The sequence below is a fragment of the Nicotiana tabacum genome, chromosome 3 (assembly GCF_000715075.1).
Source record: "Nicotiana tabacum cultivar K326 chromosome 3, ASM71507v2, whole genome shotgun sequence".
Taxonomy (NCBI): Eukaryota; Viridiplantae; Streptophyta; class Magnoliopsida; order Solanales; family Solanaceae; genus Nicotiana; species Nicotiana tabacum.
Window position 1 is genome coordinate 147,924,033 of NC_134082.1, and position 17,120 is coordinate 147,941,152.

Sequence of the window (17,120 nt, forward strand, 5' to 3'; positions counted from 1 at the left end):
CTTTGTTTGTTGATTTAAGTATTATTTTATTTTTATTTAAATAATTCATATATCTATTCAAAAGAAACAACATGTTTAAATGATATTGATATGGTTTCTCAAATTCGTATGTATTAAATAATTTATAATCCACGTGCAACGAACTTGTAGAAGAACTAGTCCTATTAAAAACACGAATAAGATAAACCCAAAAGTAAAAAATAAATTCTCCATTTTTATCGGAACATTAAATTGGTTGACTTTATGATTTGGTCGACTTAGTGCAAAAGAAATCAAGCTTGTAAGTCGAAGAAGGGCCTCACAAATCCTTGAAAAATTACGTCCCAAAATAAATAGCCAATAAATATATATTTTAATATATTATTATATTATATATATGTATATATGATATACATATTTTGTCCATAATCAGCGTATAATTAACTAGTGACTATAACTATTTTTGGCCGATCAGCCTAATAGTTAAAATAGCACGGGCTAGTTAGTTTTCAGACGGGTTATTCAAAAATAGCTAGTGTTTGTCAAGTAATTGAAAAATAAGCACAATTTTGCCGTAACAGAGACCAATCCAGCATAATATACTGGAGTTCGGTGCACCTGTATATGAACTTCCAACATATTATGCTGGACCGGTATACTTTGCTGGCGCCAGGATAATAAACTGGAGATTGGAGTACCGGTGCTCCAATCTCCAATATATTATGCTGGACCGGTATATTGTATTGGAATTCTAGTATATTAGACTGGAGTTCCATTATAATATACTGGAACTCCTGTATATTATGCTGGAGTATGTTTTCGAATTTTGAATAGTGTTTTCATTCAGATTTATCTTTACATGAAAAGTGGCTAAATTTCGATTACTTTTGAAACTGTGGCTATTTTTGGATGACCACTTGTAAATCTATCTATTTTTATTTCTCCCAGCCTAATATGCTAAAAGCCCCAATTACTTTCATGGCATCATGGGCCAATATCGGCCCAAATAATTCACGTCTATAGCGTGTATGAGTGGACACAAAATTCGAAAAATCGAATTCCGAACTGAATCGAATTAAAATGGTATTCCGGTTTTGATTTTTTAGTATTTCAGTATACTTCCGTAGAAATTGCAGTATTTCGATACGGTATTCGATATTAAATTTTTTATATTTCGGTATATTGAAATACCGAAATATTTATGTACAAGCCCAATTCTATTTCTATTTTTACAGCCCAATAAACCTAAGCCCAACACCCCAAGCCCCCTGATTCCCTAACCCTTAGCGCGCCTAGCGGCCTCTTTAGGCTTAGAGACAGCAGACTTACGTTAGCTTCTTCTTCTTACCTTTCCCTTTTCTATTTTCTAGCCTTACAATAGCAGAGGGCGACGGCGACGGCGACTTCACGACCTCGGCGAGCGGCGACGGCTACGGCGATTCATCTCCTCGGCGACTGCTTGTTTGCTCATTGTTGACCTTCATTCGACAATCTTCAAGTCTTCAACAAGTTCATAACTTCTTCATTCTTCATTCTTCAATCTTGAGGTTTTATGTTAGTCTTCAACTGCTTCTTTTGTCCTTTTTCACCTTACGCTTTCACTGGCTGCTTGGGTGGGTAAAGATACTTGTTTTATCACTTTTCCTTTTGTGAAAATATGTACTATTTCACTACATATTTATTCGGAAGGTCGTTCACTGCTAAACGAAATCCTATTTTCCAGAACATATTCAATTGATTAAGTGAACTGTGTTGCGTTGTTGACTCAATCACATGATTAAGTATATGAGCCATGCACCTCACTTTTACTCCTTTAATCTGTTGCAATTACTGTTCCTCGTTTCTCTGCTTAGGGATTGCATCAGAATTATTACTGTGCCTCGTTTCTCTGCTATAGAATTTCATCGGAATATGTTGCCTGTAACCATAGCACCACACGGCTGATCATGGTAGCAGGTGAATGCAGAGTTGCTACTTGGCTTTTTGATCTCCAATTATTGTTAGTCATAAAATATTGAATTTGGAAAACATGATTTCATAAATCTCCTGCTGTCTTTTTGCAATGTTCACATTTTCTTTTCAAGATCCAAATTGCAAACTTGCAATTGTTAAATCTAGGTCATTGCACTCCAGGATTTTTTTTTTACTCTATGTAATTATCAAGGTTCTATTTTCTAAGTTTGCCTTTGAGTGGTTGAATTCTCAGCAGAAGTCAGAAGAGACGTTAGGCAATAGGCATAACATAATCTTGGGAGATTTGAAAGACTTTGGTATGATACCGAAACCGTACCGAACCAAATAAGAAAATACCGAACCGTACCGAACTACTTTGGTATGGTATTTGGTATGCACAATTGATATACCGAATACCAAAGTGCTGAACCGTAGTCATTAAATACCGTAAGTACCGAATGCCGAGGGTGTCTTGAAATAAACCAAATTGAAATTTTCTTCAGCCCTCCACTCCCTGGCGCCGCTTTTGCTTCTTCAGCTCCTCCATCTCCTCTGGGGCCGAATTCCTCAGTTTTCTCTTTCTCCGGCGTAATCGAAGTGTATGCTCCTCTTTCTGTCTCACTCCCTCTACATATTATCGTTTATCATTCTGTCTAATACACAACGACCTTTTTTTTCCAGCTATTTTAATGAAAAAACGATTTTTTGGTGAATTAGACTATAATATTCTGGGTGCTCCCAGGCTTTAAAGAAGCTTAACTCCAATATCTTAGTTTCCCGAGGGTTTTTACTAGTTAATGTACTGGCCGGAATTTGTGATTGTGTACGAACTCGATTTTCTTTAAAATCGATTTTATATAAAAGCCTTTTATTTGCGCAACCATCAAATTGCTGATTCGTTGATTGAATAGGACTGTTTTGTATACTGGTTCCAGATGGGTATTATTGCTGGTTTGTATTGCGAAAGACTGATGTTTTCTTGCTTGAATTGATAAGGGCTCAGTGGTTTTTTGCATCTATGTGGATAACAAGTTGAAATTTGAAAATCTTAATGTGGTTTTAAGACTGAAAATTCAATCTTTGGTGTAGCATTCTCTTGAAGTCACTGGTAATGGACATCTTTTTGATAATAAAATTTCCATAAAGATTAGAGTAATAGCTGTGAACTATAACTATTGTATAGTTCTGTAACTCGTGATATGGTTTTCAGTATGTGCTGTTGTCTTGTTGATAGATATCTTTTAATAAACAGACTTGAGTATTTTTAGCTGTTTCTTATCTTGAATAAGCATTTTGATGAGTGATTCAAGGGTATATTGCTGGTTACTATAGAACCTTTTTTTTTGCTGATAAGGGCTTTTCCACATGATGATGTTTCAGAGGAAATTTCGGCAATATTCAATTATCAAACATAATGGGAATGGTATTACCAGCTGAGCAGGCAGGCTATGCTGAGATGGAGAATGTTGAGATTACAGATACAGAGTTGTTCTATCATGTTAGAGGTGCCCTTAAATCCGCTCTCGAGGTTGGTCTCTCAAAAAACATATTTGAATAAAAATAAAATTATACACTGATAAGTGCTTTGGATTGGGTTTGGATGCCCATGCCACTGCATGGGAAATCAAGTTTGAACTGTATGAATCAACAGATTGAATTTGTTTCACCGCAATCCTTTGTTTCTCATTGTTTGTTTTGGCTAAGTTACTCATCAAAAAATAAGAGGAAAAGTATCTTTCCTGCTAAGATGACTATTTCAAATGTTTGCTTGATGACAAGCATAGGTGCTCCAGATTGATTGACCTTGGTTGTCTTCCTTGGAGATTAAAAGCTGAAAGTTTGATTAGATACTTTTTTTTTGGGATTTTGGGCAAGATGTTATTATAATAGTCGAAGATGTGACGAAAACTAAGAAATTGTCACATCAGATAGGGGCAGCCCATAATCTACTGAGTATGAACTGTGCTCCAAGCTGGTCCTTGAGGATTTCTCGGTTATAAAAAGATTGATGAGGTGAGGTGCATAAGCCTTGCATGATTTTGACTTTAGATAGAAAATAGAGGGAAATTACTAGGGCTTTTGTGAAGGTGATGTATATCGAATTGAGAAGAAAGAGGGGTCAGGTTCGAGTATTATGCATCTGATATGATAATTTAAGTGTTAACTGTTAAGTTCTGAATGGACTTACAAGTGGTTAGTTAGACATGTTCTTTTCTCTCCCTCTCTTATTACTCCCTATATTTTTCCTTTTCTTTTTTTTTCTTTCTTTTTTGGTTGGGTTGGGGGGAGAAGGGGGGGGGAGTGGTGGTGGTGAGTGGGGCGTTACTTCTCTCATTTATATTCAGCAAGCACTTGCCTGCGAAATGCTTTCACTTATTCTTTGTGCTTAAATTACTGATTATTTTTTGTCTGTTTCACTTTATTTACTTTCCTGGCACACTTCTCTCATTTATATTCAGCAAGCACTTGCCAGCCAAATGTTTTCATTTATTCCTTACGCTTAAATTACTGATTTTTTTGTGTTTCACTTAATTTTTTTTTCCTGGCAAACATCTTCACAGATGTGAATTGTCTGTACCTTCCTAGTTGCTATTTTCACTGGTGCATCTCGTGCAATGCAATTTTTATGAATTGTGCTTTATAGTTTCCATATATTTGTTATAGCACTGCAGAGTTAATTTTATAGCTGAATGTTGCGTGTATTAGGGTGATCCGGACAAATATAACCAGCTTGTTGGGGTTATGCACTGTAAGGAACGCCTTGTACCTGAAGAGGTGGCCCTACTAGTGGTATGTTTTCCTTGGAGATTGCACATGGAATCACTTTTTTTGGTGGTTTCTTTTGCTTCATGTTTTAATTTTCATTTCTTTGGTCTTTGCTTTTCAGACATGTTTAAAAGCTTTGTCAGGATCAGTTTCTTGTCTAGACATTGTTCACCATCAAAGTCTTCTTTCATCTGTAAGTTCTAAATAGCTGTATTAATAGTGTGCATCTCTTAAATAAGAATAGTGGTTGGTAAGATTGTATATTTAAATGTGTTATTCGCCTCCAGATTTTAGGAATGAGCATGTGGAACTATGGGACTGATGTAATGGATGCTTTGATGGAATTACTTATATCCTTGGTATGTGGCTTTAGTGCTGCAATCTTCCATGTTTGTGACTAATTGTGTATATGATCATGAGTCTTCTCCTATGCTGTAGGCTACATCTGGTGGGCAGTATGTCGATTTGTGCTTGGAAATGCTTGTGAACAATTTTGTGCCTCCTCCTTCATTCATATCATTGTTGAATCAGCCACGTGGCATTTTACGAAAGGGCCAAGTCACTGATCGTGTCCATTCGACTTTAATAGACATTGCAGAGTTAGTTCCTCTCTCCCCCTTGAGACTTGAGAAGATAGTAAAGGAGAAGATGCAGAAGATGCCAATCAATTACACAAAGGAACCAGTAAGTGCAGATTCATACTTTCTTTACAAAGAAGATTCTTTCACTATGCAGATTATTGAATGTTCTGGTCCTAGTGGCATTTTTTTTGAATTAGTGAACCATGCATCACCAGAACCTTGTGTTGGTAATCTATTTCTTCTGTGTTGTGATCCTTATTGCTGGAAGCTCCTAAATTCTTATCCATGTTTTTCTTCTTTACCTGAAGTTCATCATGGCATATGTGGAGAACATGTTAAAACTGGAGGGTGGAGCAATTGGTGGTCTTGTTGGGAGAACAATGCTTGTGGCAATTATGGATTGGCTGATAGATCTGGATGTAAGCTGTTTGAAATTGAAGCTTCGCTCTGTCACTGCGTAGAAGTTGTTGCACTAACTTAACTTTCTTCTTGTCCTTGAGTTGCTTAGGTAGACATTGCATGGGATGAAATCTTAAATGAGGATTTCACCAAATGCATCTTCGATATGGAGCTGGAAGATCTGGATGGTCCTGTAGATGATGGTCAGCAAGATGGTGACCAGGTGATTTTCATCCTTTTACTGATATTCTTCTGTATGTTAGTGTTACCATTGCCACTAGAGTTGTTTCTTTGACTTTTTTTTTCTGGGATAGTGGGGTTGATGGTGATATACGTTTTCATTTCTGTTGGAGCTGAGAAAAAGAAAATCATGTATTTGTGTAAAAATATTAATGTTGCAGTTATTTGGTTCACTTTGCCTTTTCTTTAACCGGAAAAGCTTTTATGAGGGTAGCATGGAAGGAATCGAAGGAAACAAATAGGAGATCGTTACAAGTGGGTGACACTTGAGAGTGATTTTGTACATGTCCAGAGTAGTCTTGTGCCTCTAGCTTCTTTTTGGTGCACTCATGATACCTGTTTGTATAGATGATTGGGTGAATTTTGTACAGAACCATGTTTAGCCTAGTTTTCTCTACTTTTTGGTGTACTATGTGTATATGGAGATTTCCCGGTATTTATAGAACCATATACCTTATAATAAAAACTGGTCTTAATCTTGAAGAATCCAAGTAGTTAAAGAATACCTGATGATTCAGAAGAGGATTTCATAACATTTCTCTTTAAATCTGAGTCAACCTTTGAGACAAATTTGCCTTGTCAACACTGTGTGAACTCTGCCCAGCATTTAAGTGGTCAAGAGTACTATTTTCTTCCGAATTATTTTCCTTAATAAAGGTCATATTTCCCACAGTTCCATTTTCACCCTTCCTATATTCATCTACAGACATTTCCTTTTTCATGTTGTTGATCTTCTGATCAAAAGATTGCGAACAATTATATTAGGGTCCGTTATATTCAAAATTGTCATCAATTAGAGAGAATTACAAATACCGTATTACCGTCTATTGCAAGATTTTTTTATTTTTGTTCTTGTAAATGTTTATTTTTTCATGTGGTATGCGGTTGTATCCCTTTATCCACTTTTTGATTAAGCTAGTATTTGATCGTATCTTGTATACATACAATATACTAGGCATATCGAAAGTACTTATTATAAGGAAAATACAAAGAAAATAAATACTTTAACTTTCAGCTGATGATTGATCAAATTCTGTATTTCTCTGTTAAAAAATTTCATCCATCTCTTTGATTCATTTATAAGTAAAATTATTGGAGCGTTTATCAGAAGTTCGATCTGCTGACCACAAGGTTAAGAGCATTGCACTCTACTGACTGAGCTCATCCATTTTTTTGATTTGGTTTTTGCCATTGTTCTTTATATAGTAACAAGCTTTTTACTCTCAGCTCCGAATTTCTTGGATGGAACGGCTTGGAAATGCCAGTGCTCAAAAATTGGATAGCTTGATGGTGCTTACCTTTGAACACCTTAACTTTTGCAAAGAGAGTGGACGCCTGAGTCAGGTAAATTGGACACATCAGTGTCTAGTTTCTAACTCTACTTGCTTTTCTTACATGTAGTTGTCTTTCATATGGTGTAGGTTTTTGAGACTCTTCTCCAGTCTTTTCAGCATACTGTTTTGACGGCATACAAGTCTAAATTTGCCCAGGTAACATGCATAATATCATCTCTGACACTTGGGCTAGTCTTTCATTTCGTGTACTCCTTTTCCCAGCACTTCTCGAACTTGCTGTACACTATTCTTCTTTGTTCCTTTTCTTACTTCTATGTGTACCTTGTTGCCCTTTTGAAAATTAAACTTAAACTTCTTGATCCTGAAATTGCAGTTTGTGATGTTTTATGCCTGTACCCTGGATCCTGAAAACTGCGGCAGGAGATTTGCTGATACACTATTTGATATATTTAAGAGCAGTATCTATCCACAATGGAGGTGAGGATTAAGAGTTACTGAATCTTCGGCTTCTTTTTCTTGCTTTTCCCACCTGTTGCACCTTGATACTGTATTGTTGATCAATTAGCTTAATCATATCTTATGGATACACAAGCAACTGCTTGCTCAGTTTGCTACTCAATCTGAGTGTTTAGTGGATTGCTCTTTATGTAAATTGGTCGACGAGCTTAGGGTTCTTTCATCTTTGAACATAATTATGGAAGCTAATAAACAGTCTGTGCTCTCTGTTTAAGGATAATTTTGTTCTAATTTTGAATTCAACTGTCCTCTCCTTTTTAATCTGCTCCCTAGGAGGTTTGCTAGTTTGAATTTTGTTGGGACACTGCTTGGGGTCTCAACATTGGTCCCTCTATGATCCTGTCACTGAATTTACATGCACACAGAGTAGTATTCTGTACTAAGGCTAGCGTACTTTCTGTATATGCTGTTTCGGTAACATGCCACCAAATAGTGATCCTTAAAAGTCAACACAAAATCAAGAGTTCTTGTATTTCTCTTTTTCATTTTTGGTGTAAAGAACAGTTGATAGGTGATGTAGAATCACTACTAGACCTTTTTGATTCTCTGTAAGATTTTCAGGGGTTGTACTTGTAAATATTAGATACCAGCCCCGTTTTTTGGGTGCTGAAGAATATAATTGTTACCTTTTTCAAAAAAAAAGTCATAGATTACTGTGCTTCAGTATCTTGTCTGTTGTGTTGGATAGGACAAATAGAAGTACTGAAGTAGTTGTCATTTCTTTGTCAGAAGGTAGTGAAGTGCTTCTTGGTGATCTTGTTTTTTCAATTTCAAATGCTACTGAACATATTTGATACTCTCTGGGAGTGGATAAATTTGATAGTTCTTTGCTGCTAGTTATACATTTTCTAATGGTTGTTGGGAGGTACTAATACTTTTATTGGTTACTTGCAGAATGAGTGCTGTTGCCTATCTTGCTAGTTATTTGGCTCGTGCAAAGTTTTTCTCTATCTCATCTGTTGCTGAATATGTAGAAAGGTTTACTCGATGAACCCAACCATCTTCAGCTTTGCACACAATATTTTGTAGTTTTAAGTTGCTTCCCTTGGTCAATAACAAATTGAGGCACATCTCAAGTCATGGATTTCTTTCTTTTTGTGCGAGGATCAGTTTGGTTGAATGGTGTTCCACTTATTGCTCCAACCAGAATGGTGGCATCAATCCAAAAGCTCACAAGGAATTCTATGCTGGGTGCCAGGTATTTGACAGCTTTGTTGTAGTCAAAACCTTTAATGGTCTGCCCCACTCCCTCACACACAGAGGCCCTTGTTCTTTTTTGTTAAGTTTTTTGTGGTGGTTTCTATCTGTAAGTAAAAGATGACTTCTATAGTATTGTAGTGTCAATCTTGAGACCAAGAGAATAGATCAGTGTCAATTCTGTAATCGGCAGATGATTCTCTTTAAGTACTCTTGGTATTGGCTATTATATTGTTTCAGGAGTGCAGGGCCTTTTTCTTCTGTTAGTGTGGATTTGATTAAAGGCTTTCCGAATTATATCCCTGGGGCTAATTTTTTTTATATACCATGTGAGTGCTGGGAAGGGGAAAGGAAAGTGTTGGAAAGTTAACTTCCATATTCTTTTGTGCATTGTAGGAAACTTGTGAGAGAAGTGGTTTTAACTTTTTCTTTAAAAAGATTTCTTCCAACTTTAATTTTGCAAAACATGTAGGAAACTTGAAGGAATTTTAACTTTACTTTAGCAAAAAAATTTCAGAAACTTCGTTGACATCCAAACAAATTGTTTCTGATTCTGTTCATTGTAATGCAGGCCATGATGTACATACTTTGTTTTCGCATGAGATCAATGCTTGCTATTCCTCGTATCAGGTCGCGGCTCTCAAAGCACATAGAGGATATCCTAAGGCATCCATTGAGCCCATTAATGGTAATGCATTCACACACACATACACTCCCTCTCTATGGATTACTTTTGTTTTGTGTTTTATTTTATTTTTTATTAGTTCGTGTGGATAGAATATATGTGTTGTAAGCTTAAAGACAACAACAACAACAACCCAGTGTAATCCCACAAGTGGGGTCTGGGGAGGGTAATATGTACGCAGACCTTACCTCTACCCCGAGGGGCAGAGAGGCTGTTTCCAGGAGACCCTCGGCTCAAAGAGGCAACAAGAGACACTATATTAGTACTATCAATAGACTCATAATAAAACAACATAAAATACCATAAAATCCATAACATAACATAAATACCATAAAAACAAAGTAACAGCAATATAAGAGATATAGGAAATACGAGAATATGTAAGGTATTAATACACAGAAGATAAAGCCCATCATCAGTAGTTGATCAATAGCATCCTAAGACTAATTCCTAACTGGCTAGTCTCACTCTAGTGCGCTGTAAAAAAGACATCACAATTTCCCCTAACCTACAACCTTAATGCTCGATCTCCACAATTCCCTGTTTAGGGCCATGTCCTCAGTAACCCTAAGTCGCGCCATATCCTGCCTGATCACCTCTCCCCAATACTTCTTAGGTCTCCCTCTACCTCTCCTCGTACCCACTACCGCCAGTCGTTCACACCTTCTCACCGGTGCATTAGTGTTCCTCCTCTGAATGTGCCCGAACCATCTGAGTCTTGCTTCCCGCATCTTGTCCTCCATGGGGGCCACACCCACCTTCTCTCGAATATCTTCATTTCTAATCTTATCCTTCCTTGTATGCCCGCACATTCACCTCAACATCCTCATCTCTGCAACTTTCATCCTCTGGATGTGTGAGATCTTCACCGGCCAACACTCGGTCCCATACAACATAGCAGGCCTAACCACTGCCCTATAAAATTTACCTTTCAGTAACAGAGGCACTTTCTTGTCACACAGGACTCCACCTCCATTTCATCCACCCCACCCCTATACGGTGTGTGACATCCTCGTCGATCTCCCCGGACCCCTGAATAAACGACCCCAGGTACTTGAAACTACCCCTCTTAGGGATGACTTGAGAATCAAGCCTCACTTCCACTCCCGCTTCCGTCGGCTTTGCACTCAAGGTATTCCGTCTTCGTCCTGCTCAACCTGAAACCTTTGGACTCAAGGGTATGTCTCCAAACCTCTAACCTCTCGCTGACGCCGCTTCGTGTCTCGTCGATTAGGACTATGTCATCAGCAAATAGCATGCACCATGGCACCTCTCCCTGAATATGATGCGTTATAGCATCCATCACCAGGGCAAATAGGAAAGGTCTGAACGCAGACCCTTGGTGCAACCCCGTAATACCGGAAAATAATCTGAATCGCCTCCTGCTGTCCTAACCCGAGATCTTAGCTTCATCATACATGTCCTTAATCGCCCTAATGTAGGCAACCGGGACCCCTTTAGCCTCTAAGCATCTCCATAAGACCTCCCTAGGAACCCTGTCGTACGCTTTCTCTAGATCGATAAACACCATGTGGAGATCCTTCTTCTTATCCCTGTATTGTTCCACCATCCTCCTAATAAGGTGGATAGCTTCTGTGGTAGATCGCCCCGGCATGAACCCGAACTGGTTGTCTGAAATAGACACCGTCCTTCGCACTCTCATTTCTACCACTCTCTCCCAGACTTTCATGGTATGACTTAGTAATTTAATACCCCTATAGTTGTTACAGATCTGGATATCGCCTTTGTTCTTATACAACGGGACCATTGTACTCCACCTCCACTCTTCGGGCATCCTATTAGTCTTGGATATAACATTAAGCAACTTAGTAAGCCATTCCAAGCCTGCTCTACCCACACACCTCCAAAGCTCAACCGGAATTTCATCTGGTCCGGTAGCTCTGCCCCTTCTCATCTTACGCATTGCCTCCATGACCTCATCGACCTCAATGTCCCGACAATCACTTAGTTCATGGGGGCTGTCTGCGTTCCTCAATTCACCTAGTACAATATCCTGATCCCCTTCCTCATTTAGAAGTTTATGAAAGTAGGTCTGTCATCTCCTCTTTATCTGGTCATCCCCCAACAAAACTTTACCGTCCTCATCTTTTATGCATCTCACTTGGTCCAAATCCCGAGCCGTCCTCTCTCTAGCCTTAGCGAGTCGGAGTAACTTCTTCTCCCCGCCTTTGTTCCCTAGTTCCTCATACAAACGAGCAAAAGCTGTCGTCTTTGCCTCCGTCACTGCCATCTTTGCCTCTTTCCTAGCTACCTTATATCTCGCAATGTTCGCTCTCTTCTCCTCCTCTCCAGTGCTCCCCACTAACCGCAGGTAAGCCACCTTCTTCGCTTCCACTTTACCTTGTACAACTGCATTCCACCACCCGTCTCCTTTGTGGCCACCGGTGCGGCCTGAAGATACCCCCAACACCTCTCTCGCCGCCTTCCTTATATAGTCCGCCGTCGTCGACCACATAGTGTTTGCGTCCCCACTACTTCTCCAAGCTCCCATTGCCGACAACCTTCCTTCCAACTCCTGGACTTTAACCTTAGTCAAGGCGTCCCACCTAATCCTCGGGCGGCCTCGTACTGACCTCTGTTTCCTTCTTATCCTAATACTAACGTCCATCACCAAGAGCCTATGTTGCGTTGCAAGGGTCTCACCTGCGATAACTTTGCAATCCTCGCACAACCTTCTGTCGCCTCTCCTGAGGAGGAGATAGTCAATTTGAGTCTTCGCCACCGAACTTTGGTAAGTAACCAAATGCTCCTCTCGCTTCGGAAAACTCGAGTTTGCAATCACTAGATCGAATGCCTTGGCAAAATCCAGCAATGAGATGCCCCCTCCATTCCGTTCCCCGAAACCAAAGCCGCCATGCACCTCAGTATACCCACCTGCAGACGACCCAATATGGCCATTGAAATCCCCTCCTATGAATAGCCTCTCAGAAGGCGGAATACTACGAACAATGTCATCCAACCCTTCCCAAAAACGCCTTTTAATCTCCTCCTCACAACCTATTTGCGGTGCGTACGCGGTAACGACGTTTAAAGTACACTCACCCACCACCAATTTAATAGTCATTAGTCTATCATTCACACGCCTGACCTCTACCACCGACTCCATAAGACGGCTATCTACTAGGATACCCACTCCATTCTTACCCCTCACGACTCCATAGTACCACAACTTATACCCATCCGCGTTTCTCGCCCTCGATCCGACCCACCTAGTCTCCTGGACGCACGCTATATTAATCTTCCTTTTCTGAAGGATCTTCGCCAACTCTATAGACTTACTCGTTAGCGAACCTATGTTCCATGACCCGATTCTCAACATATAGGCTCCCTTGCCCCCTCTACCTCCCCTGCCTCCCGACCCAGCCCCTGACCCGGGCCCACTCTTTGCCCCACACTCTGCCCCACCTGAGGACATGCCTTTAATCTATCATCCCAGACTGCTGCCACTACACCTATGACAGATCTACAAAAGACTCGCTAGTGCACAACGGACAACGAATCAAACTAGAAGGAAACAAGTGACTACCTGTACACCTATTGAATGATTTAACTATTGTGAACTAACGTAACATCAATTTAGCTAACACCAGTAGAACGAGAGGTACCAATTCCCGAGAACCAAACCTGTGTTGATTTGCAGCCCTCGATATACTTGCAAGCTCACGCACCGCTTCCCACCGCCCTTTGCTGACGCTCGTCCAGGTTGCTCTCCTTTGCTAGTGCTCGTGCGCCCAACTTGTCTCCAACCACTTTGAGAATTTCCCTGAAAACACAGAAAATACCACGACCCAAAGACCAAAAAGGGCTATTACCGCTACCACTGGTGTAGCACCGAAAGTAACTAGCAGCCGAAATTAACTGAAGAAAAACAACAAGCAAGCTTCTGAAATATGCGAGGAGATCCGGCAACCTAACAACAACAAACCGGTGACCAAATGGAATCTAAAGCATAACTACTACCATTAAATTGCAGTTGTAAGCTAGTAAAGGAAAACTGAAAACCAGTAAGTAAAACCAAAGAATACAGAGCAAACCAAACAAATCTTTTGCTACGTACAGAAAAGCCAACAATTTCGGTTTTGGAAATTTCGAGCTTTATTGATATTTACTTCAACAGATTCAGTGAAATAAAAGTAAAAAATCTATAGCTAAGAATAATGAGAGTATCGATTTGAAATTGGATTGTTCTTGATAAAAGGGGTTTTGAGCAAAAGTGGCGATGATAGAATTGGGGCGGTAGAGCAAAAAGGGGGAATTTTATTTTTGAAGAAGTAAAATTAATAACTATAAATAAAATTTAATATACCGAAAGCGAAAAATCAAGGCAAAAAGGACAAGATCTAAAGCAAACAGAGAAGAGAAAAACTTGAAACAGCGGAGCGGATCTACAAGATCTAATATACCGAAACCAAACAAGATCTAAATGGTAAATAGACACATTTATTTATTCATATATTTAAAGAGCTTAGAAAAAATAAATTTGAGTGAGATTAGGTGATTCAATGGAATTACAGTCCTTTCAGATATAGAGGTTAGACCGACTATGTTGTATGAGGCAGTGTGTTGGCCGGTCAAGAACTCTCATATCCAGAAGATTGAGAGTAGCTGAAATGAGGATGTTGAGATGGATGGATGGGCATACCAGGTTAGATAAGATTAGGAATGAAGTTGTATGGGAGGCGAGGTTGAGATGGTTCGGGCATGTTAAGAGGAGAAGCACAGAAGCCCTAATTAGGAGGTGTGAGAGGTTAACCTTGGTGGGTATGGGGAGGGGTAGTGGTAGGCAAAGATATCTTGGGGAGAGGTGATTAGGCGGGATATGGTGCAGTTGGAGCTTACCGAGGACATGAACCTTGATAGGAGGGTGTGGAGGTCGAGAGTTGCGGTAGAAGGTTAGTAGGTAGTCGAGTGTTTCCCTTTTGTCTTCCTTTGTTAGTGTTAGTTTGTTATCCCTTTATTCTTAGATTGCTATTACTACCATTTAATTGCTATCTTGGCTTCGGTCCTCTTTTTTATCTTGCCGTTAATACTTGTTGCCATTGTTTTTTTTTTTTTTTTTTTATCTTTTGTTTAGCCGATGGTCTTTCATGTTAGTTTGTTATCCCTTTATTCTTAGATTGCTATTACTCGGTGTGGGTGGGGGTATGGGTGTGGGTGGGTGATGCTATACAACAGGAGGATGTTTGTCAAAGTCAAATCCTACAGAATTGTTGTAATACCAACATGTTTCAGGGGTGTTTGGCTTATTTGACTTATGTTCGTGATTCTAGTGCTGAGGTTCCTTCTATGGATCCCAGTCCCGGGTATTTCCTACAGACCTTCCGGGGATGCCACCCGACAGGGATATCGACTTTTGCATTGATTTGGCTCCGGGCACTCAGCCCATTTCTATCCCGCCGTACCGCATGGCCCCGCCAGAGTTGAAGGAATTGAAGGAGCAGTTGCAAGATTTGCTTGATAAGGGCTTTATTAGGCCCAGTGTCTCGCCAGCCAGCATAATTAGGCAAGACTAGGCATGATCACCATTAACAAAAGCAAAGATTGACTGAGATGGTATGATAATATCTTCCACCTCCAAATCCACTCATTCGTGTGTGACATTGTGATGATTAAAGGTGTTAACTGAAGTCACATGGAGCAAACTTTCAAAAACTTAAAATCTCTTGGGATTCATGCGGATTACTGAAAAACAGAACATAGTGGAAGCAAATTATTCAGATAGTTGATACCAACTAGTTGATATTAAGGTCTATTCATTGTTAGTTTCATATTGCATAGTCCGGTATTTGTAAGTATTCTTTTGAGTTCGGTTAGATATTTGGTAGCCAATCCCAACTAGTTTGTGATTGTACTGTTGTACAAGTTCATTCTGTATTTTCTTTGATATTAGTGCTCTCTAACGTAGCCAATGGTTGTATATTTTTCTCTGTTAGTGGATTCTCTACCTTTTATTGATTCTGGTCTCCAATAAAATATTTTTTAACAGGTATGCTTGCCATCAGTAGTGAAAGAATTTCTTAGGTTGGCAAAAGTAACTAATCTTGATGTGCCTGATAACTTTGTATCAAGTGGTCTGCTCGAATCCGATCTTTCAATCTCTTTTGGTGGTAGAGAGAGGCTTGACATGTTTTTCCCATTTGATCCTTGTCTGCTATTGAGATCTGACAGGTTTGTTTCTACATTGGACTATTGACTTCTCAAGTGCATTAATTAGGTTGATCTTGATTGGATATTCAAGTACCTTAGGAGATAATATTTGTTCTTCTATTCGTATTAATTAGTATGTTCTTATGTCTCATCTTATTATATGTTTTGGAAGATTCATCCGGCCAAATTTTGTGTACTGGTCAATGGTTCGGAGCTCATATGACAACGACGATGATGATGATGAGGGTACTAGTGATGAAGACGATATTGAAATCTGTACTGCAGGGAAGGGGATGAATATAGCCGATGGAGTCGCCCGAAGTTATGATCAGGATCTTGATGAATTTGATAATGAAATGAGCAAAATGTCCATAACACCTAAAGTTGCTCAATGGTTTGGAGGTGAATTACAACCTGAGATGCAGATGCCTTCAAGAATCAGACCTTGTCCCGAGTCCTTGTAGAGATTAATCTCCGCCGTTTGATTGTCATGACAGAGGAAAAGCTTGCCCTTGCATGACAAGTGTCCGACCATGTCATTAAGAGTTGGAAATGCTTGTCCTTGACCGTGGTGGCCTTGAGCAAGATGTGAAGATAATGCGATATTCGTTGGACTCGGGGATTCGTGAGGCCTCCACTCCTGCCTTTCACATCCCATGAAATGTTGTCAATTTTTGTATTTATAGCAAAAGCTGTTTGTAATATGTAGCAATGGTTGTTCCCATTATCAGAACTAATGGTGAAAATAGATAAATTCTCTTGTATTTTCTTGTTGGTGTTAATACATTACGAGGCTACGCGCCCAATATAAGAGTGTGTCCATATTTGGAAATGTAATGCTCCATGCGGAGAGTGCAAAACAACTATATTTTCTCTAATCTCACTTGATTAGTATAACTGTTATTTGTTTTTCCACCCTTAAAATTTAGTGCTATACTATAAGAAATAGATTATTCTATTTCCGTTAATTTCTTTTAGAGAAGTGCAACAACAACAACAACCCAGTATAATCCCACTAGTGGGGTCTGGGGAGGGTAATAGGTACGCAGACCTTACCCCTACCCCGAGGGGCAGAGAGGCTGTTTCCAGGAGACCCTCGGCTCAAGAAAGCGACAAGAGACGATATATTAGTACTATCCATAAATTCATAATAAAATAACATAAAATAAAATAAAATGACATATCATAACATAAAATAAAAATAACAACATATAAGAAATATAGGAAGTACGAAAAAGATGGAAGATATAATAATATCCAGCAGATAAAGCCCTACATCAGTAATTGACCAGTAGCATCCTAAGATTAACTCCTAACTGGCTAGCCTCACTTTAGTGCGCT

The 17,120-nt window shown here is 39.4% G+C and overlaps 1 protein-coding gene across 6 annotated transcripts; it reads left to right on the plus strand.

The window, feature by feature from the left end:
- Window positions 1-1,249: 1,249 nt before the first annotated feature.
- LOC107772905 (uncharacterized) lies at window positions 1,250-16,673 on the plus strand. Of its 6 annotated transcripts, none has more exons than XM_075250040.1 (17): window positions 1,292-1,533; window positions 2,436-2,531; window positions 3,313-3,460; window positions 4,639-4,722; window positions 4,820-4,891; window positions 4,986-5,057; window positions 5,137-5,382; window positions 5,588-5,698; window positions 5,788-5,901; window positions 7,146-7,262; window positions 7,340-7,408; window positions 7,587-7,690; window positions 8,624-8,707; window positions 8,840-8,927; window positions 9,498-9,614; window positions 15,619-15,800; window positions 15,952-16,673. In XM_075250040.1, the coding sequence occupies exons 3-17, from the start codon at window positions 3,347-3,349 to the stop codon at window positions 16,241-16,243; spliced, it is 1,866 nt and encodes a 621-aa protein (XP_075106141.1). In that variant the 5' UTR covers window positions 1,292-1,533; window positions 2,436-2,531; window positions 3,313-3,346; the 3' UTR covers window positions 16,244-16,673. The 6 variants fall into 6 exon arrangements, with proteins under 6 accessions (XP_016447846.2, XP_016447847.2, XP_075106141.1 ...); XM_075250039.1 differs by lacking the exon at window positions 2,436-2,531 and having other exon boundaries at window positions 1,323-1,375; window positions 1,412-1,488; XM_016592360.2 differs by lacking the exon at window positions 2,436-2,531 and having other exon boundaries at window positions 1,250-1,488.
- The last annotated feature ends 447 nt before the right edge of the window (window positions 16,674-17,120 follow it).